Consider the following 18,520-nt stretch of genomic DNA (forward strand, 5'->3'; position numbering starts at 1 on the left):
TTCAGGAACCCCTATAAAAATTGTCCCCACCTGTTCCCAAAAACCAATCAAGCCCCATATCACTCTCTCAACCTCCCACAATCAATTTCCCGTTGAATTAAATAAAAATCTGCCCAACGCAGCCAAAAAACACCGCTAATACAACCAAAATTGCCAAAAATGCGCTACTTGATAAATTGCCAAAAAATGTTTACATTTTCGAGGGGAAAATAAGAAGTCAGGCACCGGCTGCTCTGACAGGTAGATCCAACCAGAGCGGCCGTAATTTTTGCGGAGGATCGAGCGGTGCGGGAACGTGCTCGGGTTACCCGGACTCGTAAATTTCACGCAACAGCCGTTTCCCCCCTGGTCATAGCACGTGGAGGTGGTGGTGCCGCGGATGTGTTCGCGGCGCGTTCACTCGGACCCCCGTTGGTGTTGTGGATGCCTTTTCTCGTATCGTTCGCACACTAATCTTCGGGATAATGTATTCCGCGGGCTCGAAGATACGGGGCTACGGCGCGCGGGGTTCCTGCCTCGCGCCGCGGCCGAGGGGCCCCCAACAACAACAATCTCGCAGGTTGGCGGACGAAGGTCGGAACGGATTATCGGTTGCCGTGATTTGTTGATGCGCCGCGTGTAATGGGATCTCTTATTCGTGCCGCGATTTAACCAGGAAACGCGGACCCGAGCAGGCCGAGTACCACGGCCGGAGATCTCCTTCTTTGTTCGCGGCCGGCATCGCGCGGGCGATCCCCTTCCACGAAATTGAATTTCCGCGACGTCTCGGCCGCCGATGCCCTGAAATAGACGCGTCCCCTCCGCGACGTCTCGAGCGCTTCGCGTGACGTCCTCCCTCGCACAGTGGCGTGGAATGCCGACAAACCTGGCATTAATTTATATTATTTATTTATCTATATAGACGGACTATAAAGCCTTGTAGAAGCAAAAATAAACAGCTGACGGATAGAAAGTGACAGCAACACTCTCATGGTGATGCCAAGGTTATCCGCCCGAAATCAAAACAAACAGCGAGCCATAACACCGTTGACCTTCAAAGGCATAGTAAACAGACGCTCCTCAAATTTCTTAGGTCAACAAGAAATTCGATACGGTTGACGGAATCTTCAAAGACGTCATTCCTTTATGAGTGTTCTACGCAAACACTTGTCCCGAAAGGAGTCAGGGTCTTCGCCTACAAGTGTCTCTTAACCCGCTGCGATCTTGCTGCTCGGTGCATCGTCCATAATCATTGGTTATTCTAATGATCATTGGTAATTCTAATGATCCTTGGTATTGCGATTGTATTGATTAGCGTTCGATTCAGCAAACAAATGAATAAAGTCGACGCCGTGGGGCACACGAAATCCTCATCGCGATCCCTCGCGTCACGACGCCGTGGTTAATCCGCGAATGCAACGATTAGGAATAGTGTGCATGGTTTACGACCTCCCGAGCGCCCCGCAGCCAGGTTGTAACATTGAATTTGATGACCCTCGATTCCCAACTATTATTCAATTCCTCATTCTTCTAGTCCCTAACACAGCCACATACATTACACGCCGGCCTAATAGCCAGTCCGGCATGAGTAATGCCCCGGGAACCCGAAGGTTCTTAGTTTCTATTTAGAAGATCTCCTATGGGAGCGAACCTAACAGCTAGGTACGCCTGCGAAGTAACAAGTAAGCATAAACACTCGAATACGAGGCATAAAACCGGATTCGCAAGGTGCTTTCGTGTACGACGAGTACTGTCGGACTGTTTTCATCCGTGGAAAATGATATTTTAGGAAACCTGACGTCTCTGTCATCAGAGTAGACTATAATTGTTGATGGAATGAGTTAGGGTAATTTTTCTGTGTTGGGCAAATATTTTTATAGCTTGTCCTGAAGAGAGATATAAGGTCAAATTGACGTATACCATCATTTGAAAGCTAATGCGAATTTATATAGGGTTTTATGACAGTCAAAGGTATGTCAAATGTTAGGGTTTGTTTAAGTTAACAGGAAATTTCATTTCTGTCGGGTTGTTGCAAAAGAATGCTGTCCAGTTTTGTACTAGAACCATGCCAAACCTATTCGAGACGTCTGTGACTTCAAAGATAAAGTCACACTCTTTTGTGATGTCATATATGAAGTCACGTGACATTCTAGCTTATCTATGATGTCCTAGATAAAGTCACGTGTCATCTTATCTCATCTATGGAGTCACAGACAAAGTTACGTGGCATTTTACCTCATCTACGACGTCCTAGATAAAGTCACGTGACTTTCCAGCCAATCCATGATGTCATAGCTGAAGCCAGGTGACGTTTTAGCTCGCAGCTCTGTCACCGGAGCACCTACGTCGCCCTAATCGCATAGAGGACCCCACCTTAGTGTAGCTTCGGTGTCCCGGTATCAAGGATCAAAGAATGCACCCAATGAGATCGAGGACTCGGGGTCCGTAGTGTTGCTAGCACGAAATTAGATCACGCTCGCAGGGTAGAAGTCGATTTAAGTCGACTATAAGGCCTCTCTCGCGATCTCTTCGATCGCCGTAGGGCGCGTACGGAGTCGCTTAAACTCCGTTAATGCTCCGGTGTGTATCGCGACAACTCTTATTAAAGAAAAGTCTCTGCCGGCTGCGGTCGTGTTGTCGCCGGGGCCTAAGCGAGGCGCGGCCGTGTCCCCGCGCGTTGTCCGGCTACTAATTAATTACCCTTCGCCCATATTGCACACCTCGTTAACGCTCCACTCGGCCGTCCCGGGACCACCCGGTTATGCAATCCCGCTGTTCCTACTTGCGCCCTTAAACGGCAAACGTGAAAAGCCGGGCTCCGCTCGGCCGACACCTCGAGCGCCCCGAGGTCGCCCGAATCATTATCGTAAATTCGTCCGGTTCGGCGTGCGCGGTGCCGAGCCAACGGACACCGATCCGGACCCGATCGCGTAATCGATGCCCGATTAACCACGGAAACAGCTGTCTAATTAATTCTAACGAAGCTATTATGAGCTGGAACGCCGGCTCCGGTTTTCTTTTTTCTACCCAACAGAATTTCTCGCGGTGGGGAGGAATTCGGATTGGGGAAAGTGGCTTGGGTTTTAATAGACAACGAAATTTCGTTGGCTAGTTTACATTGGTCTCGCAATCATTGCTCAACGCGTAGTTCCGAAGCCGGATGATGGTTCCGGCTTCTCGCGGTTTAAGAGGTTAGGGATCGTTAAGATGACTCGTGGAACAGGGAAACAGCGGATTCCCAGAGTTTCTTTATAGTTTCTTGCCTCTTATCGGGCTGGAATTGTTCCCACTGCATCTATAACGATCTGGGGAATTGAACGCAATGCGTGAACGTCACTGTCGTGTGAAGGTAGGTTCATCCAGATGTCGCTCTTTGCTTTACTGAGATTTCAGGTTAGTCCTACGTAGGACTGCAATGTTCTCTTGTTTCTAATAATGCTGTTGCCATTTCAACTGTGTGCATAATATTCTAGTGAACTGTTTCAGCTAGCCTTCGCTGTCACTTCCTATCATAGCAACTGATACCTGATATACCATCTGAAGTTAGCTCTTCCCCAAACATGGTCCTCATAAAAAAATGGCGCCGTTTACGTATCAACCCAATTGGATTTGACAATGGTACCAACCTGATACTATAGAAATCTAGTAATATATGCAACCCAGTCATCGCTCGTATAAAATGATACAGAGTAACAATAAGTCCATTACCAAAGCATGATTTAGGGGAACATTTGCCAACTTCACGGACTCTGTTAGAAGGGGATCCGTAGGACACGGATGGACGCCCGACGATATTTTAGAGAGCGCTTAATGAGCCGGTAGCACGGGGCTACTTCCGCTTTTGGCGATAATGGCATTTGTCCATTTCCAGCAACGAAACACACGTTGCCCCCCTCGCGACGTTTGATACCGCTTTGGCGTTATTGCCAGCCGATCTAAAGATGAGCCCTGTCTCTCCTCGGTTTCACCCGTTACGTTACGGCTTCGCATAACGCTGCCCTCGGTCCCCCTAGATACGTTATCAAACGCATTGTCTGCGCAGCGCGCTTCGAGCAGTCCCGATGCGCCGGCGTTCGACTTCCTCGTCGATTGTTTCGCGGAAACCGGCGCGCAGCAATTACCAAAGGAGGGGAGGGATATATCGCCTAACGAACCAACCGTGGAAAGGGGAGCGGGACGGAAGGGGGGGGGCAGAGAGAAGAAGAAGAAAAAAAACTTCTCAGAGAAGCCTAGGTGGAGATTCTCTGGTCGATGTAGACATCTCGTTAACTTCAGCTCGCTTTTCAAATTAAGCCTGCCGTAAAATTTATCTGATCCGGCGCGAGGCGACGCGACGCGGGGAGAGCCTTCCGTGGGAATCTTCGATGGTGGATTATACCCGCGCTTCCTAAGCTCGTTACAACGCGTTTGCTTTGCTCCCGGAAAATTGATGGGCTTTTCCGGACCTCTGAAATGTACTTTTCTGCTGCCCGATGGACGACGTCCTGTTGGGGAATTGAGATACAAGATTCCGGAGACGATTTTGACGGCGAGGAAATTAGGTCTTCGGGTGGTGGAATAAATATGAGATTAAATCTAAGAGCAAATGGTACATTAAGTTACTGTGCCGTCCAGCCGCAGTACTCCACACGCAGTAATTGGCTAGAATATTCGAGCCATGGGGCTGATTGTGCTTTTAGGGCTACTAGCTGTATTTTAAGGACGTCTAAGAAACTTCTAAGTCAAAGAATAATCCAGCTGAAGTTATCCATTTATTCCAAGTTCTCTCATTTCTCCCTAAGCTCTTATCTTCCCCGCCAAAGCTGCCCAGAATGTCTGCCCAGACTTATTCCGTCGGCGGTGACACGCGACAACGTGCGGGAGCGAGCCGGTGCGCCGAAAGGTCAGCCACACGACGTTGAGCGTCGCTGTCGAGCATTGTCGCAGGTGTTTAACCTTCGCGGGAACGGGCATCAGGTGTGTTGTTTCACCTGCGCGCGCGCACGGGGCACCGTCGGCGAGCACGCGCTCGTACCGTACGCGATCTTCGCCGGCCGGTCGATAAATTCCCGATTTTTCCGGGCCCCCCTCGCCTCCTCCGCCGCCGCGCCATCATCCCGCGGGATCAGCTCTTTCATTTTTTTTTCTGCGGTGCGCCATGATTTTTCCGGCGCAGGGGAGGAAAAGGACGCCGATTACAAGGATAATAAATTAACGCACACGACCTTATCGAGCCGTATAATTCATCACGGGCTTACGTGCCAGGCTCTCGTAGGCCGGGCGGCCGCATACGTGTGCGGCCGCTGCGAGAGCTAGGTACGCCTGTGATCCCCCCCACCCCCGGGTTTTGCACATTAACCTCGTAAAAGTCTAAACTACGCTCGACCTCCGCACACACCTGTAGAACGATCTGGGGCCCTCGACGCGCGGTAACGCGATGTGAAAGTTCGGAGCACGGAAGAGAGACGGGACCCCGCGCCGCACGAATACGTAGTCCTCGTTAACCGGGGCTTCGTTAGCCGCGAACCTCGACCTGGATCCATGTATTCTTTTTTCTTGGATTAGGAGACGCCGTGCTCGGGTGCTGTTTCACCGGAAATCAGTTTAGGAGGAACAGAGTTTAGGGTACATGACCCTAGCGCTAGGCCTTTTGATCCTAGTTGACGTCATCGGTGCTTTATTTTTGATAAAAGAAGCCAAAGTGGGCGTAAAAGACATCCATTGTTACTAAAAATAAAAAGAAAAATTTCTACGCAAAAAACTATAGACAATAGACTCCCTAGAATTTGAATTCAGGGTAGCCAACTTACGGACAAATTAGGCGAAAACTTACTACAATATACCAACTCACCTACCAGCTATTAAAGTGCCAACCTAAGTCTGAATCTAACCTTTTATGAACCTCCAAGTAATAGCTAAAACCTCAGCACTTAAAAACACTGAAAACTCCATCACCAGACAAAATTATCTCACACAAATCTTGCATAGATTAGGGATCTGCATTGTCGAACAACTCTCGCCATATGCAAAAAGGGAACAGCGGCGCCAGTAGCGGAAAAAATTAGAACTGCGAGTCGGTGCTTTAAAACTCGAGTTTCGCTTTAAATAAATAAGTAATTGGATAAAAAAGTGCACCACCCACTTTGTACAAGTCCTGGTTACGTTCGTTCTAGTTTATTTGCTTGACACAAGCGCTAAATCTTCTGATATTCGAGAGGATCTTAGCGTCCATCTTTAAACATGACGGTCGCGTCGGAGCCTCAGCCACAGTCACTAGACTGCGGAATATTGTAAATTATTCTTGAAGAAATTAATACTTGGTATTTCGGAGATTGCAGCGACCTAGATTGCACTTTTAGGGTCTCATTTGTATTATTATAATCCGTAGAGAGTTATTATCTCATAATAACTTAAGTAGTTGGAGTTATTAAACCTAACCTCTGCATTTAAGATCCATGTTCCTTTCTCCCTTCAATTTTATACTGCTGAAGCTTCAAGGTAACATCTTCGTTATCCTTTCAGCTTTGTTAAAGCACGTATACGTATTGGAGAATCTACAGCGTGTCTGTAACGACGCTGTAATGGTCTGCCTCGCCCTTAAATTCTCAGTCGCTTAGAGCATCGAGTTCTGCTGTTTGACTTTTGATTTCCACGAGCCCATGAAATCAATTAACGATAGATAATTGAATGGACGGCCTACGGAGTCGGATCCTCGGTAGTAAAAAAAGAAGGAAAAGGAAGCCAGAGGGAATCACGAGGCGCTGTCGTTGGCTCATCCGCGCGCGAGAGATCACAGGTGAAGGTGCATCGAGAGGGGACGCGTCGGTGCATGCGCATCGGGCTAGGTGTATCGCGCGGCCGGTGCAACGGCTGCACACGGTCAGCCGTACCTGCGGCACGGCCTCGGCTCGTCTATCACGAGCCCGGATAGATTTATCGAGTATCGGCACCTTCGCGTCCCGCCTGGCTCCAACAATTTATACACCTTCGCGCGGGGCCCCCATTCGACAGCGCCGCGACGAACGTCTCCTCCGGATGACGAGGAGAGATTCATCGGTGGCCTGAACGCTGCGCGCGCTAACGATCATTTTCACCTAACGATCGAGGAACCGACGGATCCGACGATAATGCAATAAAGATCCCCCGCGCGAGCACTGTCCGGGGCTGTCTTCGAGTATTCTTTGCGGTCTCGTTCGCGGTAAACCCTCTGAGACGCGGGTTCGACGATATTTCTACGCGGCCGCGTCATTCTCGCTGCCTGATCGTGCCGCTGATTGGACGATCGATTAATCTACCGATCGGACTTTTTACGGATTGGGTGACGGAGAGAGGAGTTTCGGGAATCCCGTCACACAATCTACAGCAATCTTGATCCTACTGAGATTTTTATTTTTTGAAAATTATCCCACGAAAATAAAGCTTTTATCTAGCTTCCTATGGCTCTCTTCTTTATTTAAATAATTACTAGGGCTGAATAATTTTATTCTTAAAAACATATCTTATCATTTACATTAATCCATGACAAAAACTTTTAATATAAAGGTTTTAAGATAAGGTTCCTTTAATATAAAGTTAATATTAAATTCCTTTAATAATACTTATATTTAATATAACTTATATAATAAAATTAAAATTTTAGCCCTAGTAATTTAGGGCTGATAAAAATTATAAAAATTCGAGAAAATTTAATATCATCACTGCCATAATATAATATACATTGGTTCGCGTTTAGGATGATCCCAGATATCTATTCACTATGATCTCGGATACCGCTTTCGGAAAATTTACGAAAGGGTTAAACGACGCGTCTAGCCGCGGCTCGCGGGTTCCGCGGCCAGTTAAAAGCTCTTTAAGCCCCGTCGCATTAGCGAGACCACTTAAATTCGAATCGGGGAAGCCGTATGCATCAAATCCGACGTCGGCGTTTGTCCTCGAACCCCCCTGTGTGGCGAGGGCCTATCCTTCCCCCCCTCCGGAAAATTAATCGAATAGCTTCTCGCGGGGACCGCGGCGTGTAGAAGCCACCGGGGTATGCGCGTAACCCCGCGGATGTCTACTTATCCTGGCGCGGTGTTCGATCGCTGCCAGCCAGGCACTAATGTCCGACTATTATCCCTCAATTTGGCGGACTCGAAAAATCCACGATACAAAGTCTGCCCATAAATCGGCGGATTAACCTCGCGTTTAACATTATCAATTACCCCCCTAGCGGATGCCGCGCGCTGGCTGCTGCTTGCTCACTTTTCCCGATGAACGATTTTATTGGTCTCTTTGGAGAGGTTCATTGGTCACGCTGCACCGCCACGCCGGTGATTTGTGGGCCGTGACCGCGACTAATTTTGAGGTTAGGAACTCCCAGAGAATTTTTCGCGATCGTCCTTCAAGCAGAAAACTTCCCTTTCTATCATTTTTAGTATGATTATAATTCTCTATTTTCCAGTTGCAAGGTGGATTTAACCTATTTTCTATATGGATTTAACGCACTATAGTGAAGGGGTAGCTCCAAAGAATCATTAGAAATTGCTATAGCACATTTGGTAGCGATTTTAACATCGTCCAATTTTTATATAATTTTTAACTAATAAATTTTTTCTTATTCATAAAGACCAGGAATATTTAAAATCCTGTCTAAGTAAAATCTAGGTTAGGTCTACAGTTTCTGCTGGCTATCTTGGAAACTATCGCAGGACTATAATTCTATATTAAAAATAAAAAAGGTATTTTTTCTATAATTTTAAATATTTATACTCTATTATACTCTATAGAAATCTATACTCTATTATATCTTTTTTATATCATCGAAACCCTGTCGATAAAACAGTTAAGGCTTACTAAACAGGCGTAGACATACCCAGATCTAAATAAACGATCCGTTCCATCGCTGTATGAATATTTCAGCCACGTGGCTTCGCTCAGAGCCCGACGTAAACGTGCACGAATCGGCATGCACGGGTTTCGTTTCCGCGTTACTTTCACCGGGGCCGGCGTAATCACGCCCTTGTCAATTAGCGTGCGGCGGCCGGCGATTAATTATAATAAAGACACGTTACTGTAACCCTCCCCGTGCGAGATAATCGGCTGTTTTCGGGCCGGTGAATATTTTTCAGAACCGTTACCTTCCGTCTTCGACACCGTATGTTCTCGAAAAAATTCCTTCCTACGCCAATCCTTTTACCATCATAACCTCAATAATTTCAGATATAATAATCATTAAGGCCTAGAAAAATTCTGTTATATTACTGGAACCTTGTTAAGTGTATTTGCGAAGTTTGAGCCACGTGGATGTACCAGATTCAGTAAAAATAATTTTTATATCTGCAAATCTAAAGATATAGCAAGTAGGGATTTTAATAAAAATCTGAGGTTAGGAGTTCTAATTAAATTTCTAAGCAAAGTGGTCAAAATCCCTAAAAATGTACCTTCTTGCACGTTCATATTAAATTTGCGATTTATATTAATATAGCTATATTCTATTCCTATTTAACAAAATAAATTAAGTTATGGATTACTCGACGTTTTTTTCTAAAAAATTGGCAAATATAAAACCTAATCTTTTCTACGATTCGATGGAATTTTGTTAAACAATGAAACGAGAATTCTACAAGGGACAAAGTCTTAATAACAAATTATCGATGAATTTATTCCCACGTTTCCGCGACTCTCACGGATTCAACGCGAACAACGCGCGGAATTTTTTCCGAAATTTTACGTCCACTGTTTAACAGCCCGTCGCGGTGGGTCTGAAAATTCAACGTTCCCGGTTTCACGACTTCCAACAAATTACAGCGACGTTTGCGACGCTATCAATTCCGCCGCGCGTTTAATTGCGCCGGGGGGTAACGCTGTCGCGGTCCTAGAGCGCGGTGAAGTATTTCGAAAAACTGGTAGGAAATCTCTTTAAACAATGTTGCACAAAATGCTAATTTTATTATACAATATTTATAGACAAATTTATAAAATAAAATAATTACTGTGCATTTTAATTTTTGAAGAATATTGTTTTCGTGTTCAATAAATTTTTAAACAATTATAAAAGGGATCTGCGATAAAGTAACATGGTATAAATAAAGATATAACATTATTAGACGTTTATAAATATATTGGAAAATTTTGTCACTTGTGGCAATTGCAGAAATATTTTTTAAATATAGAAAAGTCGTGGAAATGAATTTTGGCCAGCTGCAAGGCGAAACAGACCAAGGAGTTTTCGAGCACCGAACCTAATTGCACTATTAGCAGGTTGGAATCAGCTCTCTGTTCACTAGCAGGTAGAATAGAAATTAATTTGAAGCTGTGGAGGCGGTTCTCGCGTTCGAAATAAGTCGCGAGCATCGCGGCCGACATAAATCCTGAAGGCGAACAGAAAAGAAAGCCTAATCTACGATTAATTGGTACGAGACGAGCCATCCGGCTAATCTCCCGTCGTTTTGCCGGGCAACGCGGAAACTTTAATTGAAATGCCGCGCGTCTAACGAGTTCCACGATGCGGGTGGCATGTCCACCCACCCGGCGCAACCATACCTCGCGCATATTTCTCCGGGCGGCGGCGGAGCATCGCGTCCGCCCGATCGTACAATGTATGGTAATCGATGATGCCTCGCGACAGCGGATCAACGCCGATTCATCATGCCGGATCTTAACCCTTTCGCCGGACGCGTTTTTCCAAGCTTAATTAATATTGATTAATCGACCGGACCGATCCGATAATTGTCAATTACCCCGCCATTGTTGCGGCTACTTTTTTTTTAAAGCTCGCGTAAATAATTAGCGGACTTGTCGACTTCGACGAGGTATGGGATGCTTAATGAAGCGGTATTTGGTTTCAGCGATGGGATGATCGATGAGGAAGCTGAACGATGGTCAAACGTTGACAAACATGGGTGGGGAGCTTCAAGGTTTTTTTTGTTAAAGATGTTGGATCTTTTTATTAAATTTCTGATCGATGGGAGTTCCATCGTTTGAGTAACAAACATGGTTAAACGTAGCCAAATAGTATGAGGTCTTTCTTGTTAAATAGAAATGTTGGAATTTTTGCGAACCCTTCCGGGGTCGTAAAGTAGACACTTTCAGCTTCAATTTAAGCTACCAAAATTGCTCCACGGGAAAGTAATTGAAAACTCGCCCAAAGTCCAAAAATGAGCCCCAGACGGCCTAATACCCCCGATAATTTGATTGATAATTTATCAAACATTCCACCATGAGAATATTAATAATTCCCGTTATTCTCATGGCTTGGAAAAATTCTGTAGCATTCATCAAATCTTGTCAAACACACCAGCAAAGTTTAAACGCGATAAATTTCCCATAAGTGGCTGAAAAAAATTCCATAAGTACCCCTTGGTCTCAGGATCGTAACAAAGTCGTCCCATTTTAAGTCTGTCATTAAGACATAAAAATTATTAAATAAACAAAGAAGAGGTGTGTTCAGCCCACCTTAATAAAATCATGTGAATCAAATCACGTAAAAATAGCTCACGGAAAAGCCGCGCAAAGGAGCGCAAAATACAGGAGGGAATCGTGAAAGCCGCGCAAGGGAACACGACACCGAACACGGAGAAACGAGATAGAAGCTCCCCGCCATAATTACAGTGGGCCATGGAGTTTCGGGTAACCGAGCTCAAAAGCCCGGTACGATCCCGATACGTTGTGATCTTTACAGGCCTTCTGTCCGGATACCTTCCGGGGCCGCGCGAATGAATTATGCGGCTGCGAAACGCTCCGGTATACCTAACGTCTTATTCGGGCCACTGATTTCTGGATCACCGTCTCCCTGTGATTACACCCGGTGGGACCGGCCGCCAGATTTTTCGGGCCCCATATATCGTGGGCACCGTAATCGGACACCCGTGAATTGCTACAGTTTATGGCTTTCTGCTCGCATTACGGCCGATATCTTAGTAAACCCGATGCAACATGGTAGTGAAATTCCACGGGAACCATCCACGTTCTTTACGACCGTTGGGAACGGCCCGTTTGCCGCTATGGGGCCTTCCTCCGTGGTTTCCTTAAAGAGACACGGTGGAGCATCGATGGTCCAAATTTCTGATGGTTATACAGGTTTCGTTGCTTGAACCGTTTTGTGTTTAACTGGGTATATTTTACTATGTAAATTGGTAAAGGCTTTGTAGAGCATGTGCCATTATCTAAAGACTGAAAGTCTGTTATCAGATATCTTAGGGATTTTTAATGGTAATATCAGTGTGACGGCTAGCCCAAGATAGACCACAGAGAGGAACTATAATCCAAAAATTCCCACAATTTAATGTGGGAGTCGTAGAATCACTAAAAAAGAGAATAGGGTATGTGTACCTTGCTCTGCCATGTCATGTCACGGTTTTGGGACTACGGCTAAGGATTCTAATAAATGTCAAAGGACAATCTAGCCCTAGATAGATGACAAAGAGGAACTATAAAGCAAAAGTCCTCCAATCTAATGTGGGAGTCAAAGAATCAACAAAAACGAGGATAGGGTATACCTTGCTCTGCCATGATATATCACGCTAGGACTGCGCTTCCACAAGAGACATCCTATCCTGGTAAAATAAGACTGGTCGACAAGAGGGGAGGAGGATGAAGTCCCGTCAGGGGTCAAAGAGTTGTACGGCCGCTGTCAGGTCGCTCAAAGTTCTGACGACTTCGTGGTCCATTAGATACCGAAGATCATAGGCCTCGGCATGGAACCACGGGTTCCGGTTAATGGCTCTAACGAGACGTCCGGAACGAGAGACAGAAAGACTCTCTCGGAGGCGGCGGACCACGTCGGAAAAAGTGTCCGATGCGGAGGCTAATTAAGCGAAGCCGCCCGGCGCGGCCGACGCACGGAAATTACAGTTAATAATACCGCGCTGCGGCGGCGGCGGCGGCTGCGGCGCATCGGTTAGAAGCGCGTCCCCTAACTGTGTATTCATAATGATTCCTCGATACGATTGGCTCGCTATAGGGCCCCGGAGATCCCCGGGACAGATAGCCGGAACACGGGGCCCCCGATGCGTATCTGCGCGACGCCGGACCTTTTTATATTGAAATTTTCATGGAACCCCGTGGAAAGTGTTCACGAAACAGGGACCGCGCGGCGTTATGATTATCGTTATTACGGTGCCGCGCCGGGTGCCCCAGCGCCACCGTGATTACAGGGCTCGTTAATTGTGTAATGTTACATCTGCGACAGACTTTCCCGAAACGACTTCCGCCGCCACGACGCGATAAATTGCAATGTGTTTGCCTCGCCGAGGATTTTACGCGCTTTTGACGAAGACTGGAGTAGATTAAGAGCAATATTGTTGTTGCTTTATGATTTTTATTAGCCTTTACTATACTAAAAAGCTCGACATTTGCACTGTAAAATTATTTTAAAGATTTTGAAATATTTATAAGCCTTAGTTAAGTCCACTAAGTCAATTATGTTCAGTCAAGTCTTAATTAAGCTTAATCAAGTCTCAGTTAAGTTCAGTCAAGTCTCAGTTAAGTTCAGTCAAGTCTCGGTTAAGTTCTGCCAAGTCTTAGTTAAGTTCAGTCAAGTCTCAGTTAAGTTCGGTCAAGTCTTAGTTAAGTTCAGTCAAGTCTCAGTTAAGTTCAGTCAAGTCTCGGTTAAGTTCGGTCAAGTCTCAGTTAAGTTCAGTCAAGTCTCCTTAAGTTCGGTCAAGTCTCAGTTAAGTTCGGTCAAGTCTCAGTTAAGTTCGGTCAAGTCTCAGTTAAGTTCAGTCAAGTCTCGGTTAAGTTCAGTCAAGTCTCGGTTAAGTTCAGTCAAATCTCAATTATGTCTCAGTCAGCTCTTAATTAAGTTTCAAGTCAAGTGTCAGCTAAATCTCAGTTAAGTCTTAACTAAAGTTAGCTCTTAATTAAGTCGTAAGTTAGATCTTGGCTAAGTCTCATCTAAGTCTCAATTAAACCTCCAGTTGTCTCTTAATTAAGTCCCCCTTAAAACTTGCTCAAGTCTCACTTAAATCTACCATAACTTTCAGTCAAGTCCTGGCACTATACTGAGCATCCTCTACTTATAATAACCCTCAAACCTAACCTATATCCCAGATCAATATCGCCATCTCTCCCAGCAGAAAACTTAGCAATTAACGTTTCACATCAGATAAACGACACTCTCCGTGGAATGAATAAGAGTTATGTTTTTTGAGAGGAGCATCATTTTTGAACGTTTCATTTGATTATCGCAGTGATCGACCCGATCTCGTCGTAATCGGTGTAAGATCGTAATTTCAAGACTCGTTACGTGGTAATTGCTCGTTCGCCGATAAACGTTCGTAATTAGTCTACCGCAATTTCGATACATATGAGATCGTTACTCGCAATTTGTTCCGGCTTTGGCCGATGAGGGATTTCTCTTGCGACACGATTACTTTTATACTTGGGCGACAGAGTCCGTCGAGCTTGTAAATCTTGTTAAAAATAATTGTGTTTGACTTCGTGCAGTGTCACAATTCTTTGGTCATTTTTATGCGTTAGTTCACAGGCTGGTACCTCTTTTATCAGTAATTAATTTTTCTTTTCTATTATTATAATAATATTACTAAATTAATGTAATATAATATTATTATTTAATATAGTACAATTACCAAATTAATATAGTAATAATATTTAGTGGTTAATCATAAAATTGACTCCAGAATATAAATATGTCCATTGAAATTAATATATTATTATTCGTTTTTTCGAAATTCAACGATTTTAAATATTTTAATGATTTGGGTAGTTCCAACCACTCCAATCATTCCATCCGAGTCTCAAGCATTTAGAATCCTTCAGGAATCCACCCCCGAGCATTTCGTCCGCTATACATCACGCCATTTCCCCGGGCACTTTTCTCCTATTTAAAGTGCCAAGTAATTAGTTTCGCCAGAAACTTCCCAATGAAAATGGCCGAACACTCACGGCGGCGAACACTTCCTGCATGTAATCGTATGCATAACGCCAATCTTTCACCTTGTGTGGCGCGGCGGAAAGGTTTCCTAGGCGATCCTCATTATTCGAAAATAAGTAGGAAAGGTACATCGCGCCGGGTGCCTGAGAATTAATGTCGCGGCCAGGTATCTTACCACGTCTTGACACCCGATTCACAGCTTCGCCGATTCTCGACGATCTCTCTGTACAACGACGATGATCAAGAGACATTTATTATTAATTCGGCAAATGTAAAAATTCTATAAAAATTCATTGCGTTACGCTGAATTTTTTGGTGTAGGATACAGTAAAAATAAATCTGTTAACCCCTTGCACTATGGCTCGTTTCACGTTGCCTTGATTTGCCTTATTTTGCCTTATTATTTTCCTTAATAATAATTTTTGTTCCCAGATTTTGTTAACAGAAAAATTCAATTTTATTTCGATTTCAAAGAAATGAATAGTCTAAAAGAAATAAAATCTTTATCACGAATCTGACAATTTATTATAGCACAAAGGGTTAATTAACCTTGCTATGGGGGTAGCAAAATTATCCTTCGACTTTCTCAATTTCCTTCGAGCGTCGACAAAAATAAATTTAATTCGGAGGCTCGTGTTCTCCAGTTGCATGTTGCGGCCACGTATCGGATGAGATACGAGGCACGGAATCGATTAAAAATCAATCTCCATAGCGATTCATCAAGCGGGCGAAACAAGGGGCGCGGTAACGTCCCGTGTTCTAGCCATACGTCTTCCTGTGAACGAGTTTCTGCGGGCGCGCGTCCTGCCGCAACAGCCGTTTGCATAAATCTCGACCTCGTTGATTCACGAGGAACCGGGTGACTCTTGCGTGCGTGCGTGCGTTCGTGCGTGCGTGCATGGGTGCATATGGGTGCGTTACGCAACGCGTTCGACGTGTTTGTTTGCTGCACCTCGGCGAACATCGGCGCGTCCCCCTCGCCGAAATCGATTACCTCTTAATCCCGTTAGTTTGCACGTGTCCCCTTGATTCTTCGTGTCACGGGAAAAATGAGAGAACTGGATCTACAGGGTGTCCCGAAAATAAATTAACCGAATGTCTCCTCGAAAGAATTAAAAATATTTTTGCCTTTGAAACAATATTTTCTGCTGAATTATTAACGGGATATTAAGAAAAAACTCTGACCAATCAAAGGGCAAATACAGCTACTACCTCACTATATTAGTCACTGACGTATCGAGATCATCGTGACGTCATAATTCGCCGGCTGTACTTGTTGTTTAATTGGTCAAACTTTTTTATTAATTTTAAATTATTAAAAAGTGGAGGATATTTTCTTTAGGAAAGAAGGTTTTGAAATTAATATTTATTAATTAATTCAAGTGAATATTTCGTTTGGTTACAAGATATTTGTGACACCCTGTATAATACTCTGAGCTTCGTGAAAGTGGGAGGATGATCCGATTCGCGGTGGTTTTATTTGGCCGAGAGAATTTTTGAGAAAGTTCGCTATATTTGGCGCGGCAACTGGTCCTCGACGATGACGTATTATGAGGCGGAGACCATGCGACTTGGTAACGAAAAATCTTCGCATTGTTATTGATGATGCCGGTCGTCGATGAGTAATTATGAAGATAATAATCCGGCATGGGGGTTTATTATTTAATTCAAAGAATTTCAGGTATAAAATTGAGCCTGCACTTTAAGGTAAATACCCTAACTTGCACCTGTGACTATGTTCACTCAGCCTAAGATTTAAGAAAGACGATTTTTTAGACTGTTGTTAATAATAACAGGTAATAATTGTAGCACTGGAGACAATAATCTTAGTTGAAGTTAAATGACTATACTTAAATATTCTATGAAGTTAAATCCTATACTTAAAAGACAAAAGAGTATCCTAACCTAGACCTGAGCCTATGTTCACTCAGCATGGCTGTAACTTAAAAACTCAAATAATCTTTAAGCTGTTATTAATGACAACATTTAATAATTATGAACAGCACTCTAGATAATAATCTAGGATAAAGTTAACTAATTATTATCCAAGCTTTATTTCTACCCTGCACCTAAAATACAGAAAAGTGTCCTAACCTACATTTGCGCCTATGTTCACCCATCTTGACTCCAACTTAAAAACTGAAAATCCCTGCACCAACGTATCAACTACCAACCTCGTCGAATAAAATTACCAACAGCGCTGCAATTTGGTAAATATAATATTCCCAGCTTTCTCGCGAAAACTTCCTGACCTTTAACGCTTCCACGATGTCAGGCGACTGGAAAGACGATCTCGGTAGGATCGGAACGCCATCGACGATTCGCCCAGCCGAAGTAAAACGCGCGCGGTATCGTGCAGGGAGTCGCGAAGATTTTCCGCGGTGCCGTGACCCGCCGCGGCGAAACGATTGACCCCCGCGCGGGTCAATTTCCTGAAACCTCCGTGCGCGTGCAACACCGTCCGCTTGTACCCATCCGCTTGTAAACAAGTCGTTTCGTAACGGTACATTTACGACAATATTTCACGGACATTGTGGCAGCTTTTACCCCGCGCCGGTACACGTTCTCCGACTGTTCCACACACACACAAACACCGTCCGTGTGGAACTGTATATTACGCTTCTCCGCTTATTCCGTTCGATTGGCTCGCCGAATACAACTTCATCGCGCGCGCGCGCGCGCGCTCGCCGGGGAAAATTGCGCCGCGGTCTGCAACCGACTACACACGTCGTTCACCGTTCCCGTGCAATTAACAGTCGCTTCATCTTCGCGCCGCTCGAAATTCGAGCCGGAAGATATTATCCAGAAAAATCACGGAATTCCGCTCGCGAAAAGCTCCGGATAAAATTTTATTCGGGAAGCAGTTGGTATATATTCTACTAGTAAAATTTTATTCGAGATACAGTTCGCGTATATTCTACGAATAAAATTTTATTCGAAACACAGTTCGTATATATTCTACGAATAAAATTTTATTCGGGGAATATCTCGGAGAAAATCGTCGGAGAAAAATTGATTCGAGAAGTGGATAAAATAAAATTTTATTGTGACAATATTTCAAGTATATTTTCCAAAACAATTTTATTTTTAGTATGGAATAAATCCTGCGATAAAATTTGATTCGCAAACAATGCACCCGCCTTGTACAATAAATTAATATTGACACAATATTGTGAATAAATAACTGCAGGTATAAAATATATAAAATGTCCAAACGAACAATGTCGATAGAAAACTACTGGAGAATTTTCAACCCTTGCCTGGAGCGGATTAAAAAATGAATTGGATTTTTGTTACAGTGTCGCCACCTCTGCCGTCGCTCGGCGAAACAGCGTGGGAGAGGGAGCACGAACGAGATCGGGAGAGACACCGGGAACGGGTGCGAGAGAGGAGCACGGAGAACGATCGCAGGGAACGGCAACAGGAGAGGGAGCCCGGGATAAGGGAGAGGGAGCCCCGGGATCGGGAGAAGGATCGCGACAGGGAGAGACAGAGGGACAGGGACAGGGAGAGGGACGTGTCGGTCTGCGTGATGGAACCGCTCGATCCTGTCTTCGTATCCTCCTCGGCTGCCCTCCTAGCGCTGCAGAGGATAAAGGAGACGTCCCTGTGAGTACTGCGATCAGCACTCGCCTAACTAGGCCAGAATCATCGTAAATGATCTGATCTAAAATCTCCTGGATTTATGGA

The 18,520-nt window shown here is 44.7% G+C and overlaps 1 protein-coding gene across 1 annotated transcript in view; it reads left to right on the top strand.

Moving 5' to 3' along the window:
* Nucleotides 1-18,520, top strand: part of LOC144476782 (uncharacterized) — a 454,423-nt gene that overhangs the window by 415,276 nt on the left and 20,627 nt on the right. Inside the window, exon 5 of the mRNA XM_078194008.1 lies at nt 18,130-18,439. Within this exon, the coding sequence (XP_078050134.1) occupies nt 18,130-18,439 (310 nt within the window). The remainder of the gene's footprint in view (nt 1-18,129; nt 18,440-18,520) is intronic.

Source organism: Augochlora pura, chromosome 11 (genome assembly GCF_028453695.1).
Source record: "Augochlora pura isolate Apur16 chromosome 11, APUR_v2.2.1, whole genome shotgun sequence".
NCBI lineage: Eukaryota > Metazoa > Arthropoda > Insecta > Hymenoptera > Halictidae > Augochlora > Augochlora pura.